General features: G+C 34.0%; 1 protein-coding gene across 12 annotated transcripts in view; it reads left to right on the top strand.

Annotated features, from left to right (window-relative positions):
* Window positions 1-17840, top strand: part of LOC121951147 (M1-specific T cell receptor alpha chain-like) — a 35901-nt gene extending 18061 nt beyond the window's left edge. For 8 of the 12 annotated variants that reach the window (XM_088086050.1, XM_088086045.1, XM_088086046.1 and 5 more), the window contains exons 2-5: window positions 14710-14916; window positions 15538-15579; window positions 15681-15786; window positions 17543-17840. In XM_088086050.1, coding sequence (XP_087942176.1) covers window positions 14710-14916; window positions 15538-15579; window positions 15681-15786; window positions 17543-17699 — 512 coding nt within the window. In that variant the 3' untranslated portion in view covers window positions 17700-17840. Of the gene's footprint in view, window positions 1-2467; window positions 2496-11757; window positions 12151-12668; window positions 12736-12799; window positions 13918-14709; window positions 14917-15537; window positions 15580-15680; window positions 15787-17542 lie in introns of those variants that run through there. The other 4 variants (XM_088086055.1, XM_088086051.1, XM_088086056.1 and 1 more) reach the window with 4 other exon arrangements.
* Window positions 17841-18899: the final 1059 nt, after the last annotated feature.

Genomic DNA, 18899 nt, shown 5'->3' with positions numbered 1-18899 from the left:
GTCCAGAAAGAAAAAAAACTGAAACAGAGCTTGTTTTCTGATGAGCATTTTTTTGAGGAAGGAATCTGATTAGTTGTTGAGGGTCAAAGACTTCGACTCTAAATTTAAACAGTTGTTTGTGTTTTTGAAGCCACACGAGAAAACGGTTTATTGTTCCGATCGGATCCACCGTGCGACTGCTTCAGGATCTAACCGGAGGCTTGTTTTTGGAGAAGGAACCAAACTGACTGTAGAGAGCAGAATTTAAATATTCAATAAGTCAATTACAGTTTGTTCTGACAAGCAGACACAAGCTGTCTCTTTAACTTAGAAAAGCATAATTTATAGCCATCACTTCCCTCCTTAATTTATACACTAATCATGAATCACAGTTTTTTAAAGCATTTTTAAACACTATGTGCACCTACAAGATTTTAAATAAATGCTTTTATTTCTACAGCAAAGTCAGAGATTTAACTCCCAGACTTTATGAGAAGTATTTAGATGTTTCTCATTTAAAAGATCTACATTAACGCAACAGCTGAGAGTTGAATAAGGTCAGTTATTAAGCTGTTTGCAGATGATGTGATTAAAGTTGTTGCTGTGACAAACTTAGTTATTGCAGTTATAGTTAAAGTTAAACTGGAAAATAACTTTTGCCGAAGGATTCATGCTGCATGTTGATGCCAGTAAGTACTGCTGGTTTATTTGTATAATGTGGTATATTTAGAGCGTGAGTCCATCAGGTTTTGTTCCTTAGCAGTGGAGAGATATCATGGGGAAAACATAAAACCAACAGAAATATAATTTGTTTTATATCATGACCACCACAAAATTACACGTTACCTTGAAAAACATGGATGAATCGTCAGCATGTACAGGTGCCAGCCCGTAATGTTGGAAACAGATCACATTAGATTAAACATACAGATTGAAATTTGACAAAAACCCACACATTTTAGATATTTTATTTTAATTACAATTCATTCAGAACTGCGTTCATACTCTTAAAATTTGAATAAGTCACCTTCATTATGATATGCAACTTTAATGAGTGCATAAATACAAATACAATCTGTTTTACATTGTAAACATATATATATATTTACTATAGCCTCTGATCACTGAGGTCCTTAGAAAAAAAACATTTGCCTCTCTAAAGATTCAAATAATTTACAGTTGAGATTTTGCTTATTCTGGTAATACAAAAGAAAAACAGTCTAATTAAAATCTAACCATATTTTAAACATTTATTTTCATTGCTACTAATGTCATAAAAAACATGTTAACATTCTGGACTGCACATATAAATCATTATTCTAGCATTTAAATCAATAAATTCACTGGACTTCTTATGAATCAGTCAGCTGTCGTATTTTAGTGGATGTTTGTGTTTTATGTATTTGACTTTCAAACTGTGCGACTGACTCCGGGCGTTACAAACTCATCTTTGGTGGCGGCACAAAACTGATCGTTGCCTTACGTAAGTCAGTTTCCAAACTTTAATGAAAAAGCACAACTTAATTCAACAATCTTTGTTTTTAGAGTAAAAAACATCAGCTGCAATGTTAGTGTTTATGATAAACGTTGTAAGATTTGCACATTCTCTATCTTTTGTGCTTCTTAGAATATATATATATATATATATGTGTGTGTGTGTGTGTGTGTGTGTGTGTGTGTGTAATGTTTTATATTACTCTGCCATTTTTTAAATTTAACAACACTCACAATACTCATAACAATTCATTCACAAGTGCGTACCTTAAAAACAGGTTATTTTGAATTCCAGCCCAGTAAACGTGTTTCCACACAGACAGTTGGACCGCTGACCTCAGACTGGCTTCTAATATGTAAAAATACGTCAGTTTCTTAATCTTAATTCTTAATAGTTTTCAGGACTGTCTGCATTTGTTTTTGCTGAGTGTGTTTCCAGTGTGTGAATGCTGGAGTGAAGCTCCTCTTCAGCACTGGATCGACTCTGCGTGTCCAAACAAGTAAGAAGAAACTTTTTAAACTTTTTGAAAAGGTAGTTATTGGAAAAACAGCAAATGCACGCAAAATAAACATATAATTTAGTTCCTTTATCAGAATCTGACACTGGACTGCTGAAGGTTAAACTTCAGCGGAGGGAACGAGGACTGAAGGAATAACCCAGCAGCCTGTTATCACTCTGGTTAGTCAAATCCAGAATAACATGAATCCTGTTATGTGTATTCTAATATCATGATGACGGCAGTCACATATCATAATTAGTTTGAGTTGGAAAATTAGGCCATTATAGTTCATAAGTAAAAATGCTCGCGTACCATCTGCAGTAGCAGTTCTGCTGTGACCTTTTGTCCTTTTTTTCTGTAGCCTTTCCATAAATGAAGTATTCAAAAGTTTTGGATGTTAAAGACATGTAGGTATTGTAGCTGTGGGTCAGTGTTTCTGTAGCTGTTGTTGTCACGGTGTGACTGGATCTGGACTCAATAAGATCCTCTTCGGCTCCGGCACCAAACTGATGGTAGAATCCAGTAAGTTTGTTTTTCTCACGTTATCAGCTGACGTCCGATCTTTGATCTAATCTCTGACTCTGGACTCGCGTCACGTCCACTTAGATTGTACATTTTGGTCAAAGTGTAAACTATCTTTTCAGAAAGGTTTGTACACGGTAAACAGAAACATGCTCATTTATCCCTCGACCCTTTGAAACCTGAGCAAATTGGTTTGATTTCTTTCATAAACCGGGGAAAAGGCCATATACATTTTAAGAAGGCATGGCCCAAAAATAGCAAGAAATTTGTTAAAATTTACAAAAAATGACCTGAATATGAGCAAAAAAAGTTAAAAACAAACAAACAAACAAACAAAAACACACACACACACAAGAAAATGAGCCAAAAAATAAAATTAAAAAACGATATATTGTTCTGTTACATAATTCTTTAATATATAATATAATGATTCTATATATTTTTCTTTGGCTATTTCACTGTGGTTTTTGATAATTTTCGTGTAATTCTCCCTCTTTAAAAAACAAATAAACAAACAAAAATGAATTTTCTTCATCAACTTTCATTAATTAGATATTTATTCCCCAAAAATTGGTTTGGGGCCAGGTCATAAAGGGTTAAATATAAAGATTATTCTCCATTATAGAGCTAAAGATTTAAACTTTTGAGTAATTATCAGGGTTTTGTTAAAGAAAAAATGCATTTGGTTTATTTGAGGGTTATTGTGAGAAGACCAGTCATCCAAATTACACTAATTACCTTCAACACAAATAAGTTTTTTGCCTCAGTGACAGAAAAAAACCTTTAAAGTTAAAAATGCAGGGTTTTAAAATTAAAGTCGTTTTAATGGCAGTTTTTCCTTTTTTTAAAAAAAAATTATTCAGTCACTATTTAAAGGGTTGGTGCAAAACATGTCTAGCTAATATTTTCATCCACCGTCACCAATAACAACAATAATGAAGGTGAAAGGAGAAATCCTCGTGAACTTGAGATTATTTTAAGAAACAAGTTCTTTGTATATGTTTAAATAACATCGACAAAATTACTACAGACACGAACATCCTTTATTGTTATTATTATTATTATTATTATTATTATTAGACTTAATTTGACTTTTTCCAGGTGCAAACTGGTTAATATTTTGAGACGTCCTTCTTTAGCAGGAGATCAGTCGTAGGATTTAAATCCAGCCAAAACTGGATTGGCAGCGGATCGATTCTGTTTGTACAAATCAGGAAGAAAATCAGCTTCTGTAAAATAAACCTTTTCTAGCTTTAAATGTCAGTTTCCCTTTGAAAATGTAACTGTGGAAATTTAAAGTTTACGTTAATAACCAAAACTTTTTACCGTGAAAAAAAGTTTCAGGAGAGAAAATGACAATATATGATTAGAATTATACAAACAAGAAAACATTTTTCATATCTGATCAATAATGGATGACAAAGATTTGAGTCTATCTTAACAAAATATGAAGCTCGAGTTTTTGACTCGCAGCCGAGTGCTGTGTGACTGACTCTGGACTCCGAAAACTCTACTTTGGAGGAGGAATCAAGTTAATTCTTGAAAGCAGTGAGTTAAATCTCATTTATTTATCTTTATTTGTAACAAAAAGTGATTCTTTCAGACTGTTTTCTCTTCACCTCAATTTGATACAACAAAAGCGATCAGCAGTCAGGTTAATCTTTTTAATCACTGACTGTTTTCTTGAAAAACTGATTAAATAGTTCATGTGGGCTCATTGCTCACAATCACACCCAAAATTAGCAAAATGATCAACTTTAACAAAAACCATCTGACTGCACACGAAAAAACCATCCAGACTGAACAGATTTAACTTTTGTTAAAATGTGTTTATTAGCACCAAATCTTTAATACTAATATTGAAATTAAACCAATTACACCTTTAAATTCACCTTTAAATGTTCTTTTATCTTCTGAGAATTAAAGCTAATTACACAGAATTTCTTATTGCAGAAAAGAACAATACGAACATCTACATTTACTCCAACGATTTTATCAAATGCTTCTTGAGCAAAACCACAAATGTACACAAACAAAATAATTTTTAAAAATCATGTAGTTGCTAAGTTTTTATGATTCTTGGCGTTTGTGAAGGAGGTTGTGAGTTATCGCTCAGCCGTCCTGAACTGTGTGACTACAGGCGGTTTTGGAAAACTTCAGTTTGGATCTGGCATTAAACTCATCGTCCATGATGGTGAGTAAAAACTGCTGATTGCAATTAAATCATAAAGACAAAAATGTGATTACTTATTAAAAATATATATATATATATATTTCAGTCTGACACTTGTCATTTAATTCATTAAAATGTGATGAGAAGAGCCTCCTCCTGTAGGAAAATACAACACAAATATCTTGAATTTCATGGGTGACTCCAAAGTGTTGATCAGCTCTTATGTGAACATGAACAAATATACAAAATCATTACAAAATTATCACATTTGATTTTCGAATTCAAAAAAGAGTTCATTTAACATTAAAATATTTTCACCAGAAGTTAAAGGAGAGAGTGAAATCCACAACTCTAAAAACATTCTGCAGGTGTAAATGCCTTTATTTTTTTAATGGATTAAAATGGTCAAAAATCAAATCTTAATTCAGCCGCCCGCAGAGTTTATGTGGTGAAGCGTCTCAGTGTGTGAATGACGGGACTGGAAGGCTGAAGTTTGGACGAGGGACTGAGCTGAAAATACAAATCAGTAAGAGTTTATGTTCATTAACCAGAAACTAACTGAGTCAATCTGCGACAACTCATTTACCAGCTGAAACCAAAGCTAATTTATCAATTAATATTGTTCAAAAACACAAGAAGAAGTTAGAGGGTATGAGTTACTAGAAAGTTACCAGAGATTTACCCCCAGAAAACGGGAAAGAAAGAAAGATTTAAAAAAATGTGTAAATATTAAGATAAAATACTCAATAATATTTACATGATTAATATTATAAATATAGTTTTCTGGACATTTTCCGTATTTGATTCAATTATTATAAACTTTTTACTAATTTCTCAATCCCGATGTCTCGTTTTCTCTTTTAAATCCTTTGTTTAAGGTCTTTTTTTGTCATCTTTCCCTAGTTTCTTGCAAATTGTGGGACATCTCAGGTCAAGTTGCTTCATTGCCTTTTTAGTCGCATTTTCAAAATAAATCAAACCAATTTGCTCAAATTTCAAAGGCTTAAATTTTTGTGAAGAGCGTCAGAGCGCAGCACATAAAACCTGAGGTCATTCCAGGTTTCAGAGGATTAAATCACAAAAAAATAGCATTCTAAAATAGTAATTTTTATTTTTTGTAATTTTAATAGTTTCCCACTGCTATGTGAGGGAATAAAAAGCTGCATTAGATAAATTATATAAAGTTACTTGACTGGCAGGAAAGTTATTGATGACAATATTGAGAAGCAATGATTCAACTCTTACAAAAATGAAATATTAGCTGCTAACAGTCGTGGTAACTGAACACTTTTTGGAAGTTTTGGTTGTCCTAAAAGGGAAATGTTATTTCTTTAAGCTCTGCTAGCTACCTTTAATTATTATGCTTCTATATTTGACATCAAAAAGAAAAAACAATGAAATAATAATAATAATTTCATGTAAAGAAATTATTAAGAATAAGTAAATTATTAGATAAGAATAAAACAAAATGCAAAAAGACAATTTGTCCATTCACAGGAGCAATTTCATCACGTTTCTAAATACATCAAATTAAATTACCTCCATACATCAGTTCTTCATAGATTTTAAAAGATCTCCCATTTCAGAAAGAAACTGAAACATACAAAGAGAAAACATGAATAAAACCTCGTATTTCTGAAGTCTTTCAAACCTCTGAAGTGTCTCAGTAATCGTTCAGCCTCCCTAAACTGTGTGACTGGAGCTGCTTTCCAAAAACTGCAGTTTGGATCTGGAATTAACCTCATTGTCCATCAAAGTGAGTAAAATTAGTTTTTGGGATAAACAGGCATAAATATAAACATGTTTCTCCTTTTAACTGAACATTTAATCATTTTAAAAGTTATGAGAACAAGGTGTTGTATTGCAGGAGTAACATTTTGCAGAAAAAATTAAGATAAAAATATAAAGATTTACTTTGGGAGCTTTAAAGTTTTCATCAGTGCTGATGTGATGTGAAAAATCTCGCAGTTATTAAGACGTTGAAACTCTAAGTGTTTGTGATGTAGATTGTGAGTTATCGATCAGTCCGACTGAACTGTGTGACTGCAGGCGGTTACCAAAAACTGCAGTTTGGATCTGGAGTTAAAGTCATCGTCCAGAACAGTGAGTCAAAACTGTTAAAAACATATAAATTATTAAAACTTATATCTCATAAGATCTAACAGTAATGTGAGGATAAACAAATATTTGTATGCGAGTCCTCCAAAATTTTCATCAGAAACTACTTAAGCAAAATGACAAACATGCAAAAAGAACAAAATAAATGAATTAAAAAAGTAAAGTAATTGAAAGAAGCAGAATTTGTGAAGGAGGTTCTGAGTTATTATGACTGGTTCCCCAAAACTGCAGTTTGGATCTGGAATTAAAGTCATCGTCCTTGACTGTGAGTAAAAAAGTAAAACTTATTAAAACTTAAATCTTTTCAGAACAAAATGTAATCTTGCTGTGTTCAGCCTGCTGTTACTGTCAGAAAATATGAACATCAAGGCTAAAAATGTAAGTACTTCCAATTTTTTATCAGAACTTTGGCAGAACCACGAACATACAAAAGACAATATTAAAATCATAAAGTATGATTGGATTAAAGTTCGTGAAGGAGGCTCTGAGTTATTGATCAGCCTCCCTTAACTGTGTGACGACGACTGATTACCAAAGACTCCAGTTTGGATCAGGGACCGAACTCATCGTCAGGAACAGTGAGTAAAATCAGAACTGTGACAGAACAAACATGTGGTGAATTTAAAGAAATGCTGCTCATGTAAAACCCATAAATCTGCTCTGAGAGTAGAAAGAAATTTACCTGAATGAGTTATTCCATACAAATATTGAAGATCAGCGTGGCTACTGGCCCTTTATGTATATAAATGTGTTCAATAATTTGCTACCGACTGTTTTTAGGAATCAGCAACTGGATTTTAAACATTAGTTTCAACAATCAAACACATTCATCACCTATTTTGTCTTAGAAATAATAAAGGCGTTTAAGGGAAGGTTAAACCAGGTGTTACTGTTAAACCTTCTAATTATTATAATGAGAGTAAACTAAGAACTAACATTTAACAGAATTTTGGCCAAAATTGTCAAGATTAAGTTTTATGCCTAAAAACGTGACTTAATTCACATTTTACCTGAGTGTTTGATTGCAAAGTGCAGCTGGGTTTAAGTTGACTCCGATTCTGCTCCCCGGTGTATTTGGACTGAACTCAGACACTGTGTGAATTACGCAGCCAACAAACTGCTGTTTGGATCCGGCGCTGAGTGGACAGTTTACACCAGTAAGTCTCTTTATCCGCCAAACTGGCCAGCGCCTTTTTCATTTTGAACTCGTGAAAAAAATCACTTCGGTTGCGTTTTTCCCCCCCGGGGCTTACATGGAGTTAAAAGAGTCATGTCAACATGGATCTTATTATATCTTATCTTATTATATCTAATTATTATTGAGTTTTTCATATTTAAACAAAAGCAATGACAACAATGACGTGAACACTGTAAAACTAAGATAAAAAAGGATAAAATAAAAACCAGCCCAAACTAACAATACGCGCTGCAAGAAATGTGCACATGGGCATGTAAAAAAAATGAATAAATACAATTTTATACATATATAATATAAATAAAGACATGCACATATCAGCATACATGCATATGTACATACATATAATGAAAAAAAATAAAAACATAACATATACAGGCAGTTAAGACAGAAAGCCCCCTCCAAAGAAAAAGTGTCATGCCCATGCCGATCTCTTTGAGAACATGATGATGTTGACTGCTGGGACCAACGCAGCAAGATCCTTTTTTTTTGCCAAAAATAAAAGAGCAGTCAGCAAAGATTTAATGTCTGTAAAAGGTCGTCTGTAGTTTTTGATGTAACAGATAAAATGTTAAAGACATAGAGAATTGTTGACCAGTGACCTCCGGGATCGCAGAATGGACATCTCGTCAAAATGTTTGATTGAGATCACGTGACCAAAAAAAAAAAACAAAAAACATGCAGAAATGTACTTTTTGCATTTAAAACAAAGGTTTGATGAGCTGTTGAACTTAATATTATCTTCAACTGTCTAATTTAAGACTGCAGTTTTCACTCGAATGCATCGGTCCTTGGTGTTTAATTCATAAGTAAAATTAATGCAGAACATTTCCGATTAAATCAAAGACGTAATGAATAAGATTTGGCTGAGGTGTATGTTTTGTCTAAGTTTGACTATTTCGTCATTTCAGTTATTAAACTCTAAATTTCAGACTAATTATGTTACAACAAAACAAACAGGCATTTAGATGCTGTTAATGTTCTTATCGACTCTCATCTTTGAGATGATTGATCGTTTTATTTCATGGAGTTAAAAAATGAATATTTTAAAAGTCTTTGTGGTTTTTGAGCTGACGACATTTGCAGTGTGAATGACGCTGCACGCAAACTCATCTTTGGAAGAGGAGCTAGAGTCCTCATACAGCCCAGTAAGAATGAATCAAAAGCTTTTTTAATATCTGTTCGTTTGTTTGTGTGAGAATTACAATAACTTTGTTTCAAAAGTAATTTTCTGCAGTAAGCCACAAAGTGCTCAACAGAGCATCATAAAACACATCAAACTCTGCAGGACAAAATAAAATGGGAAACCATCGGAGATAGGCAGCAATAATGTGAATAAACTATTAGATTGTTGGATTTTCTCCTCTTAAAACTGCAGTTTGCCTCAAATTTTGGGGCCTTCAGAGAAAAGCTTTGTGAAGTCAATACAACCCCAAATCCTCCAGTTTGATTAAACAATTAAAGAGTTAACCTTTAAAAATCAGCTTTGACTTTAAATATCTGAACAGAAACAAACGAACCCTCAGCTCAGTCACTGATCAATCAGCACCATATTTTTCAAAACTCTTACAGGTATAAATGAGTGTTTTTTGGAAAATTGTCCTGAATCCAGGATTGCCCGTTGAGATGCTCAGTGAGTTTGTGGCCTAAAGCGTCTCAGTGTGTGAATGACGGCACTCGGAGGCTGATCTTTGGACGAGGAACTGAGCTCAAAACACAAAACAGTAAGATTTTATGTTCGGTGAACAGAACAGATGATGAAAAACTCGCTGACTCACTAACAGTTTACAAAAGTCCAACATAACATTGTTAAAATGGCAAATGATATTTTACGACATTGGAATTCAGCAACAGTTGATTATTGAGTTAAACTAAGTTTAAAAAAGAAAAAAAAAAAGAAAAAAGTTAAACTAGAAAAAAAAAATCTCAATTATCTTGGATATGGATGGGATGATATCGAGGCTAAAGCTATCAAAATCACATGATAGAGAGTTTACTTAATGTCTGTGCAGTTACATCAAATATAAATATTCCTAAAGTCAAAAACAAATGTCAAGTGTTTGAGTTGTGACAAACTTTGGTCAAATTTAACTCTCAGTATACAAAAATACTACAGTGAGAGCTGTGAACCACCATCCTGTTCCTCCGCATCAGCTTTAAGACTCATTACAACATATACAAATAGATCATAAACCAGAGTGTGAAATGATCACGGCGAAGACTGAAATGTGAATAATCAGAAGAGACGGTAAAAGTGAGAAGACGACAACAGTGTCGGTCGTTTTTGTCTCAGCTGTCGCTGATGTGTGACTCAGACTGGATCTGGAAAGATCTTGTTCGGATCAGGAATTCATCTGTCAGCAGAAACAAGTGAGTCTGCTTCTATTCATTAAACAGCTGATTATTTGGTCTCAGGTCCGTTTAAATGGTCCGTTTAAATGGTTAAATGGCTAAATTCAATGGTTTAAATGGTTTCCTTTTTAAAGCTGTAGTGAAAAATGTTTCAGGAAAAAATAAAAAAGGTAGGATGATTTAGTTACTTATTTCTAATTATTATAATTATGTATTTAGAATTTCTAGAGTTTAAAATATCTAGAATTTCCTTTTTTATTCCCCCCCCCTTAATTTAAGCAAATTTTCAGGTCATTTTTGTATTATTATTATTATTTATTTTATTTTATTTATTTATTTATTTATTTTTTAAACAAATTTCTTGTTAATTTGTGGTTCATTTCTGTTGATGGTCGTTCTTATATGTTTGAAAGAAGTCAAGCCAATTTATTAGCATTCACACGTCACAACTAAACTCTGGATGAGTTCATATTTAGAAAAGTGGTTTACAGTATCGTCAGACTTCAGATATTATCTTAAAAACTACAGAGTTTTTTTTTTTTTATAACTTTAACAGTCATTAAACATTAATATTGCAGTAAGAGTCATTGGATGGCGTTGATCACGTTAACACTGATGATCTGAGCTGCCGGGGTTTGTGCCGCTGCAGCTGCAGAGTCCATTTAATCATACAAACAAGTGAGTCATGAAAATCAAACTATGTGACTATTAGTTTCCAGTTTCTTTACTGATAAATGATCAGAACTGATCTGATCTGTCTGCACAAAGTTAAAAAAGTTAATCAGGTTGTAATGTTAAAACAATTACTTCAATAACTGATCAGTTAATTGAGAGAAAATTCACCACTGACAATTTTTGATGTTCAGTTAAATTAAAAACTGCCTGTTAATTATGTAGTTCTAACATCTTCAATGTAAAACATCCCTAAATCAACATTTACAGCTGCTTTTTAAAAAGAATAACTGACAGTGAGATGGTTAAAAGTGATGCCTGCTGATATGAAACACTCGATTTTATGAAAAAGTTCTCCAACAGCAGCCGAATACTTCTCACTGATATGCTTTAGATCCTTTCAGCTCAGGTTCAGGTTTTTTTCTGATTCATCTTAATCAGTTACTGTTCAGCAACTTCTGAAACCATTAAAATAAAATTAGTGATGATAATGATCTATAGTTAATTACTGCCATTTCTTTCAAAACTAATGAAAACCATCACCGGTGCAGGCGCACTGTTGATTTCCACGTTTTTGTGAAGGAGTTAATGTCTGTGTGACAAGTGGATGGAAAATAACGTTCGGCCGTGGGATCAGATTAAATGTGTGGCTGAGTGAGTCGAACTTATTCTCTTTATTTCTTTTATTAATAACATTCAACCCCTCGAGAGTTAATGTAAAATATGTCAGAATTAAAATACACCAAACAACACAATTTAACTAAAATGGCCTGTGATGTGTAAGTCGTTTAATATACAGAGTGACCAAAAAAAGCACGCACTGTCTCACTCAGGTAATAAAGGACTGAATGTACTGCGTGTTCACATATACTCTGTGTATGTATACACATGCTCACACATGTCCATAAAAATAACTGTAACACAATAACAGATACATCAAGACAAGTATGCACACATCACTCTTCATATAAATCACAATACGCACAACATGTAGATTTGTTAAATTTATATAGAAACGTAAACAGATGTGTCGTCAGTATAACGAAGGATCTCCTGCAGTTTTTGAATGACGATAACTTGCTGTGTGAATAATAACAACTACAAATTTCTGTTTGGATCTGGAATCAAAGTTACTGTAACATCCTGTAAGTGCATTTTCAGTATATTCAGCCATTTAATAACATTTATCATTGTTATAAAAGTCTGCTCTTTACAGTCAAACACATCATTAGAAATAATCATTTCAGTTTCTTTGTGTATGCTTTTTTATGTAACATTTTAAACTTGTACTTTTGCTATCTTTGTAATACAACTACTTAAAACAGAAGTTTAACAAAGTTACTGATAAAGTGTCTACATTATGTCAAATTACGTCTTTAGTACCTCTTCTTATTCAAAAAAGTAAAGTAAAGTAGTAAGCAAAGCCAACAGTTAACATTTAGTCAAGAGTAACACGAGTCTCACTTATTTGAGCAGACGGACATATTTTTATTAAAACTAGTGATTTTTTTTCTTTTGGTGAAAGTAACAAGACGGGGAGGTCATTTTTAGAGTTTATTGCAGATAAAATTACACATGAGGCTTCCTGGGAATTAAAAATGTTTGTTAAATATGTTTTAAAAATCCCCCTCTCTCTGATCGCTGGTGTTTTTGCTGCCAGATAAATCTGTGTGCGAATAACAACATTAGATTTTTGTTTGGAGCTGGAGTTAAACTTACTATCATGGCAAGTAAGTGTTAGACTTTAGTTAATATTTCACTCACATTTCAATGTAATGCTGCGGATCTCATTGCTAAAAGGATGGCTCAGTGGTTTAATATTTCTAAATCTAGAAGACTGAAGGTACAAAGATCCTAAAGGACCTAAACGAGTCGAAACTGTCAAACACAAAAACAATATGTGACACAATTTGGAGTTTCCAAACTAATATTTGGTGCTGGAACATTAACTTGAAAATTAAAAATGGAAATCAAACTATGTAATCTCAAAATCCTACAAACTGTAATTTACAAATCTCTCTCAGTGACATTGGTATTGTGGATATAACTTTTTTTTTATAACTTTGCATCATGTCTCTTCATCCTAATTTTTTAATCCGGAGACGCTGCAGAACAGCAGATTTTTGTTTTTCCAAACCACATTACATCACACGACTGCATAAAATAAAGACAGTATATGCTGTAAATTACTATTTTTATTTCCACTAATGATAAAAGTAAAAAACGAGTCAGTCGAGCATAATTATCGTTATTGCTGAGGCATCAGTGCAGCTAAACGCTATAATGAACTGAAGATGATTCAATTTCAAATATTTAAAAAAAATCAATCAGGGCTGTTATGAGTTTGAGTTTTTTCAACATTCACGCTGACAGTTAACAACTGAATAAATGCAGAATTTACAATAAAAGAGGAAAGATATTTGTAAATGGAATTCACCTAATAAAAAGAAAATAAATGTATAAAATCATATTAAAACTGTACATATTTAAGTACACACATACACCTATATATTTCTACTCATAGATACCATACATAGATAACATACACTTGCATACCACCATGTATACATTTAAAAAGCCATTAAAACAGCTAGATACATACACAACATAATACATTCAATCATCTGTCTTCAAGTCACTGATATTCTCTTTACAATATGCTAATGTATATAAATATATATACTAACACTTAAAACAAGAGGCCAGACATTTATTACACAAATGACTGATGACTTATAGTTATTTGATAAATACTGAAAGGTTTAGAACAGAGTACAGACCACCTGCAGTCATATAAATCATGAGCAGCTTTAATGAGGGACCATGTACTGGTTTTGGTAACTGGTTTAGCTCCTGTGTGAATAACTTCAAAACCATATTTGGATCTGGAATCAGAGTGTTTGTGTTATCAAGTAAGTGTGCGTTTCATTTCCACATGGACACATTTTATTTGTCTTTGACATGTGGGAACATTTTTAAATTGATTAATGAATGTTGTCTGAAAGAGGCAAGTTTATTCAAATACTAAATACCACACAAGACAAAACACACCTGTTTGTATTCTGTAATAAATGATTATGCTGCCACAGTTAAACTGAGAAAAATACCAAACCCCATAATTTGGTATTTGCATAAAATGTATAAAGATGTACATGTTTTTTTTTTTGTTTTTTTTTTTTAAACAAAATCCACTTTCTAAAAATATAGTTCAGTGTGGGAAACATACAATCGTTGGACCTCACTTTAAAATGTGTAAAAAAAAAAAAAAAAAAAGTTCAGTACTTTTTGTAGATACAACAAATAAAGAAATACAATTTTAAAACTGAAAAAAGTGTAAAGAAAATGAAATGTAAACAGTTTTGAGTAATTAATAAAAAAGTGCAGTTCCATGTGCGGACGTGCCTTGTTTCATTAAAATCAGTGAAAAATTCTTATGGATAAAAATGCACACCTGAAGTTGAGCCTCTAAAAGACGTTTAGGAATAATTAAAGATTTGATTTGGGATTTTTTACTGTAAAACATTTTGATGAAGCCGAGTTTTAAATGTTTCAGGGCGACCTTCAGTCACAGTGTGTCTGTGAGTCTTCGGTTGGACGGAAAATCAAACAGCCAGAAAACGTTTTCTGACCTCGAACGACAGTCAGCGATGTGTGAACATTTTTCTTCTGTTAATGAGTCGTCCTTTTGTTTTTTGTTCTTTCAGATGAGGAGTACAAGCCGTCCTACTACGAACTGTCAAAGGGTAATACGTCGGTGTGCCTGGCCACCGGCTTCAGCAGACACAAAGCAACAGTGAGCGAACACGGAAGTTTTTTCAATGAGACAAAGGCCGTCCGCATATCAGACGACTCGCTGTACAACCAGGTGGCTTTCATATCGTCCCCGGAGGAGAAGGAAATATGCCTGCAAGGTAACTGTCAATGATATAAATCAGTTTAGCCCAAGCTTGTTTGAATTCATTTGCACACACAAAAACTGCAATAAAATCCTGAGAAATAACAGTTAAAAAAAAAGTGTCAGTAGAAGCCAGCGGACCCCCCTCAGCTAAAAAACAATAATCAATAACAAAAGAGAAGAAAAGTTTTTAAAAAGATATACTGAAAAATAAGACAGAGATAAATGACAGTGAAAAGCAGAAAAAATAACCAGTCAGTCCACATTAACACGAACGTACAACACTTCTGCGGAGTCGTCTGGTTTATCATTTTAACCTGACCATAATGAAATCATTAAATGAACAGAAAATAAAAGTCAATCTGATATTCGCTCATATCACCAATACATTTGGAAAACAGATAATAAAACTGACGCGGTGAGTTCAGATGCTTTCGGACGATTATGAAAAGTAACCAAAAAGTTGAAATCAAAAGCTCATTTGAAAAAAATGGGGGTCAAAAGTTAAATCTGAAAAACAGTTGATTGTGGTGACCATGGTAACCAGGGTTATTAATAACACGTGCGGCTCGTTTTGTGAGACAAATAAATATGACGGTCATAACTAACGATCACTGGTTTGTCTGATTTCTTTCAGCTGCAGGACAATCTGACAAGTGTGAAGATAAACTGGAACAAGGTTCGTATTAAAGTGACCAAACAGCCGACTGAAACCCCGCTCGAGTTTAGATTTCATCTTTGTGGTGATGGTGATGATGATGACGATGATGATGTCTGCAGATGCTGAGGTGAACCTGATGACTGTGACCGTCCTGGGCCTCAGGCTGCTCTTCGTGAAGACGGTCGTCTTTAACGTCCTGCTGACTCTGCGTCTGTGGATCAGTCAGTGTGAGTACAAACCACACCACTCGGAGGCTGTCGGCTCCTCTGTGAGCTCAGATCAGACCGCCGTTTCTTCCGGTTGGTGATCGGATTTCAGCGTGAAGCCTCTTTGTTTTTTATCTGTTGTCCTGGTGACGAACATTTTCACAGCACGCGATTCTCCGAACAGCAGCTTCAGCAGCTCGTTCTCATTCCTAACTCTAAACGCCGCTGCCCGGTCAGTCATTTAGGCGTCACACACCGATGCCAAAGAACGCCCGACGCGGCGGTACGATACGCCACCGAAGGGCGTCGGTTTCTGCGGCGGACGGGTCCAACAAACTCCGGACTGTCACCCAGGAGCCCGCAGTTTGGTTTCCGTATAAATGCAGATTGTAGCGCCTGATGGTTTATTCTGAAGCAAACCACAAGCTTTTGATACAAAAGGAAATCAGCGTAAAAACAAGGTGTTTAACCGGTGTTGTCATTTTATTTTGAAAAAGCTTTTATGCATCTAATGAGCAGAAACGGAACATTTCCTGTGAAAACGGAGGTGAATTTTTAAAAAGACAAAATGCATCAAACAGGCGTAAACTGACATGCAACCCCGAACGTAAAATGTTCAAACTCCTGACTAGGAAGGACACGTGAAGACGTCCACGAGACACTTAACCGTTGATCCCGATCGTCCAGACCGCTGACGGCAAAGAGACACTGAGGCGATCCGCACAATTACTTCCTCGACTTTGTGCTCTGAAAGTCTGAAAACGTCACGACTCGGTTTAACGTTGACTTTTTCTATGTTGCTTTTGATATTTCAACCAGAGTTCCCAGTCAGTTTATGGTCATACTGGTGCTGGTCTCCTTTGGATGCTGTTTTAACCCTTTAATTCCCCATCGCCTGGGTCATCATGAGTTTTCTTGAGCTGTATTCAGATGCCTTTTACAGGCGTCGAGCTGAAACATGAGAAAAAATGGTTTTATTTAATTTAAGAAAAAAAAAGATGAAAAAAATGCAATGAACAACAGAAATGTCTCGTAAATGATAAAAAACTCAATAAGAAAGTACCTGGGGGAGATTTATATTATCAAAAACTATGGAAAACTTTCATTTATAAATCTATTTGCTATATATTTACTCTACACAATGAAACTTTTTCTGCACGTTGTTTAGGTCATTTCATGTTTGTTTTTGTTTTTAACTATTCTTTTTGTTGGTGTTGTTGTTGTTGTTGCTTATTTTCAGGTAATTTTCTTGTATCTTTTTCTTGCAATTTTTTGGGCCATTTTTTTCAAGTTGCGTTTTTCCTCTTGTGCCTTTCAAGGAAATCAAGCCCATTTGCTCAGGTTTCAAAGGGTTAAAAATGTGCCTGTATGATAAATGTTCTGCAAAGGTAGAAGTGTTTGTAAATGAAAAAATAATATTACAAATAAAATATGCTCATGAAATATTCATCTCAAACTAAAAAGAATAACAGTGTAAACACACACACACACACACACACACACACATATATGTATATACATATACATATATGTATATATGTATATATGTATATATATATATAAGAGTAGAGAAAAGATTCTAATTCAAAGATAAATCTTTAAAATTCTTCAAAATGTCATTTGAGTTTCACTTATGTCGTCTGAATCTGAATAAAACAGAAACTGTCACATTTTGGAAACCTGCAGAGTTTTCGCTGCTCTGTGCGTCTCTGGATTTGTATTAAATCTCTTTCAGGTCACATTCATTTAATATTATTTTGTGTTTTATTTTGTAGAAACTCTGCAGAACTTCAGAAAAACCTCCATGATGGAAGAAGGTTTTTCGGATGGACTGGACGAGGACACCGCTCAGCCTTGTCTCCTGACGTCTCATTTGATGGACAGAAACTTGTAAAGATGTTGTCTGTTAATCTCAGACTGAGGAGGACATGAGGACGTCCCGTCGTCTTCGGGACGTCTGTCCTGCCGTCGGTCATGTTGTTGCTTTTGATGAATGAATTCTGTAAATATGATGTCACATTTTCTCAGACTGACGTTTCATAAACTCTGTGAAAATAAAGACTGAAACGAGAATGTGAAGGACTGTCGAGTTTTATTCATGATTTCTCTGACTGATTTATTGACTCTCACTTTTTAGGATCATACAGAATCTGTTTTTGTGTGCAAAACCAGCAATAATTTAAAGTCTTTTCTCCTCACCTGATTAACCCCTTGAAAGCTGAGCAAACTGGCTTGATTTTTTTTCAAAAACACACAAAAAGTTACAACTTATAGGTTACAAGAAAAATTATCAGAAAAATAGCAACACCAAAAAAAGGTTTAAAAAAGGTAGAAAAAAGGTATAGCAATTCGATTTATAAATGAAAAGGTAAGAACAAATTCATAGTTAATAATTTGGAAAAATGTGTTTTTTTTAGACATTTACCTCTTTTTTAAATGATCAACCTTTAATATTTTTTCCCTCTATCCCTCTCTTTTTAAAACCTTATTTTTGGGTCATTTTCTTGTCACCTTTTGCTTATTTTGCGCCAAGTCACTCATTGCCTTTTTAGTCATGTTTTACAAAGAAGTCAAACCAATTCATTCAGGTTTCAAAGGTTTAACATTTTAACACTGAAACACATGAAACATAATCTGACCCAAAAAAGCAAGTATTCCATGTTTTATGTCTCGTGTAGGATGTGCATGAATAAATGTGTTCCTTTAGTTTGTCCAAAAGTCATTTGAAGAGACAGAAATGTAGATTTATTATCCTGTTAAGAGATGTTGAATCTGTTTGAGTTCGGTTTTACCTCAGAGGTCAAACTCTTATTAAACATTTCTAGGATGTTAGGACTTTAGTGTCTTTGCTGTGTCCTCTGTCGGGGGATGGGGGGATATATTTTGAAGAGCTTTATGCTCTCTGGCACCTTCTGGACCCTAAAAGTACAAAAACAATTTTTTTTTATTTTTTCTGTCAATTAGAAAACGGTTTTGGGGCCACCAGGGACCCTGTCAGGGGCCAGGTTCGGCTTGTGGGCCGTCAGTTGGGTATCACTGATATGAAGGAATAAACTGAGTCATTTAATAAAGAAATAAAAAGTAGGAGACACTTTCTATATTTCAGTCATTTCCTTCAACATGTGGGCAGCT

Source organism: Plectropomus leopardus, chromosome 12, assembly GCF_026936395.1.
Source record: "Plectropomus leopardus strain MGB_pleo_1.0 chromosome 12, ASM2693639v1, whole genome shotgun sequence".
NCBI lineage: Eukaryota > Metazoa > Chordata > Actinopteri > Perciformes > Serranidae > Plectropomus > Plectropomus leopardus.
This window is presented reverse-complemented; position numbering and strand designations above follow the sequence as displayed.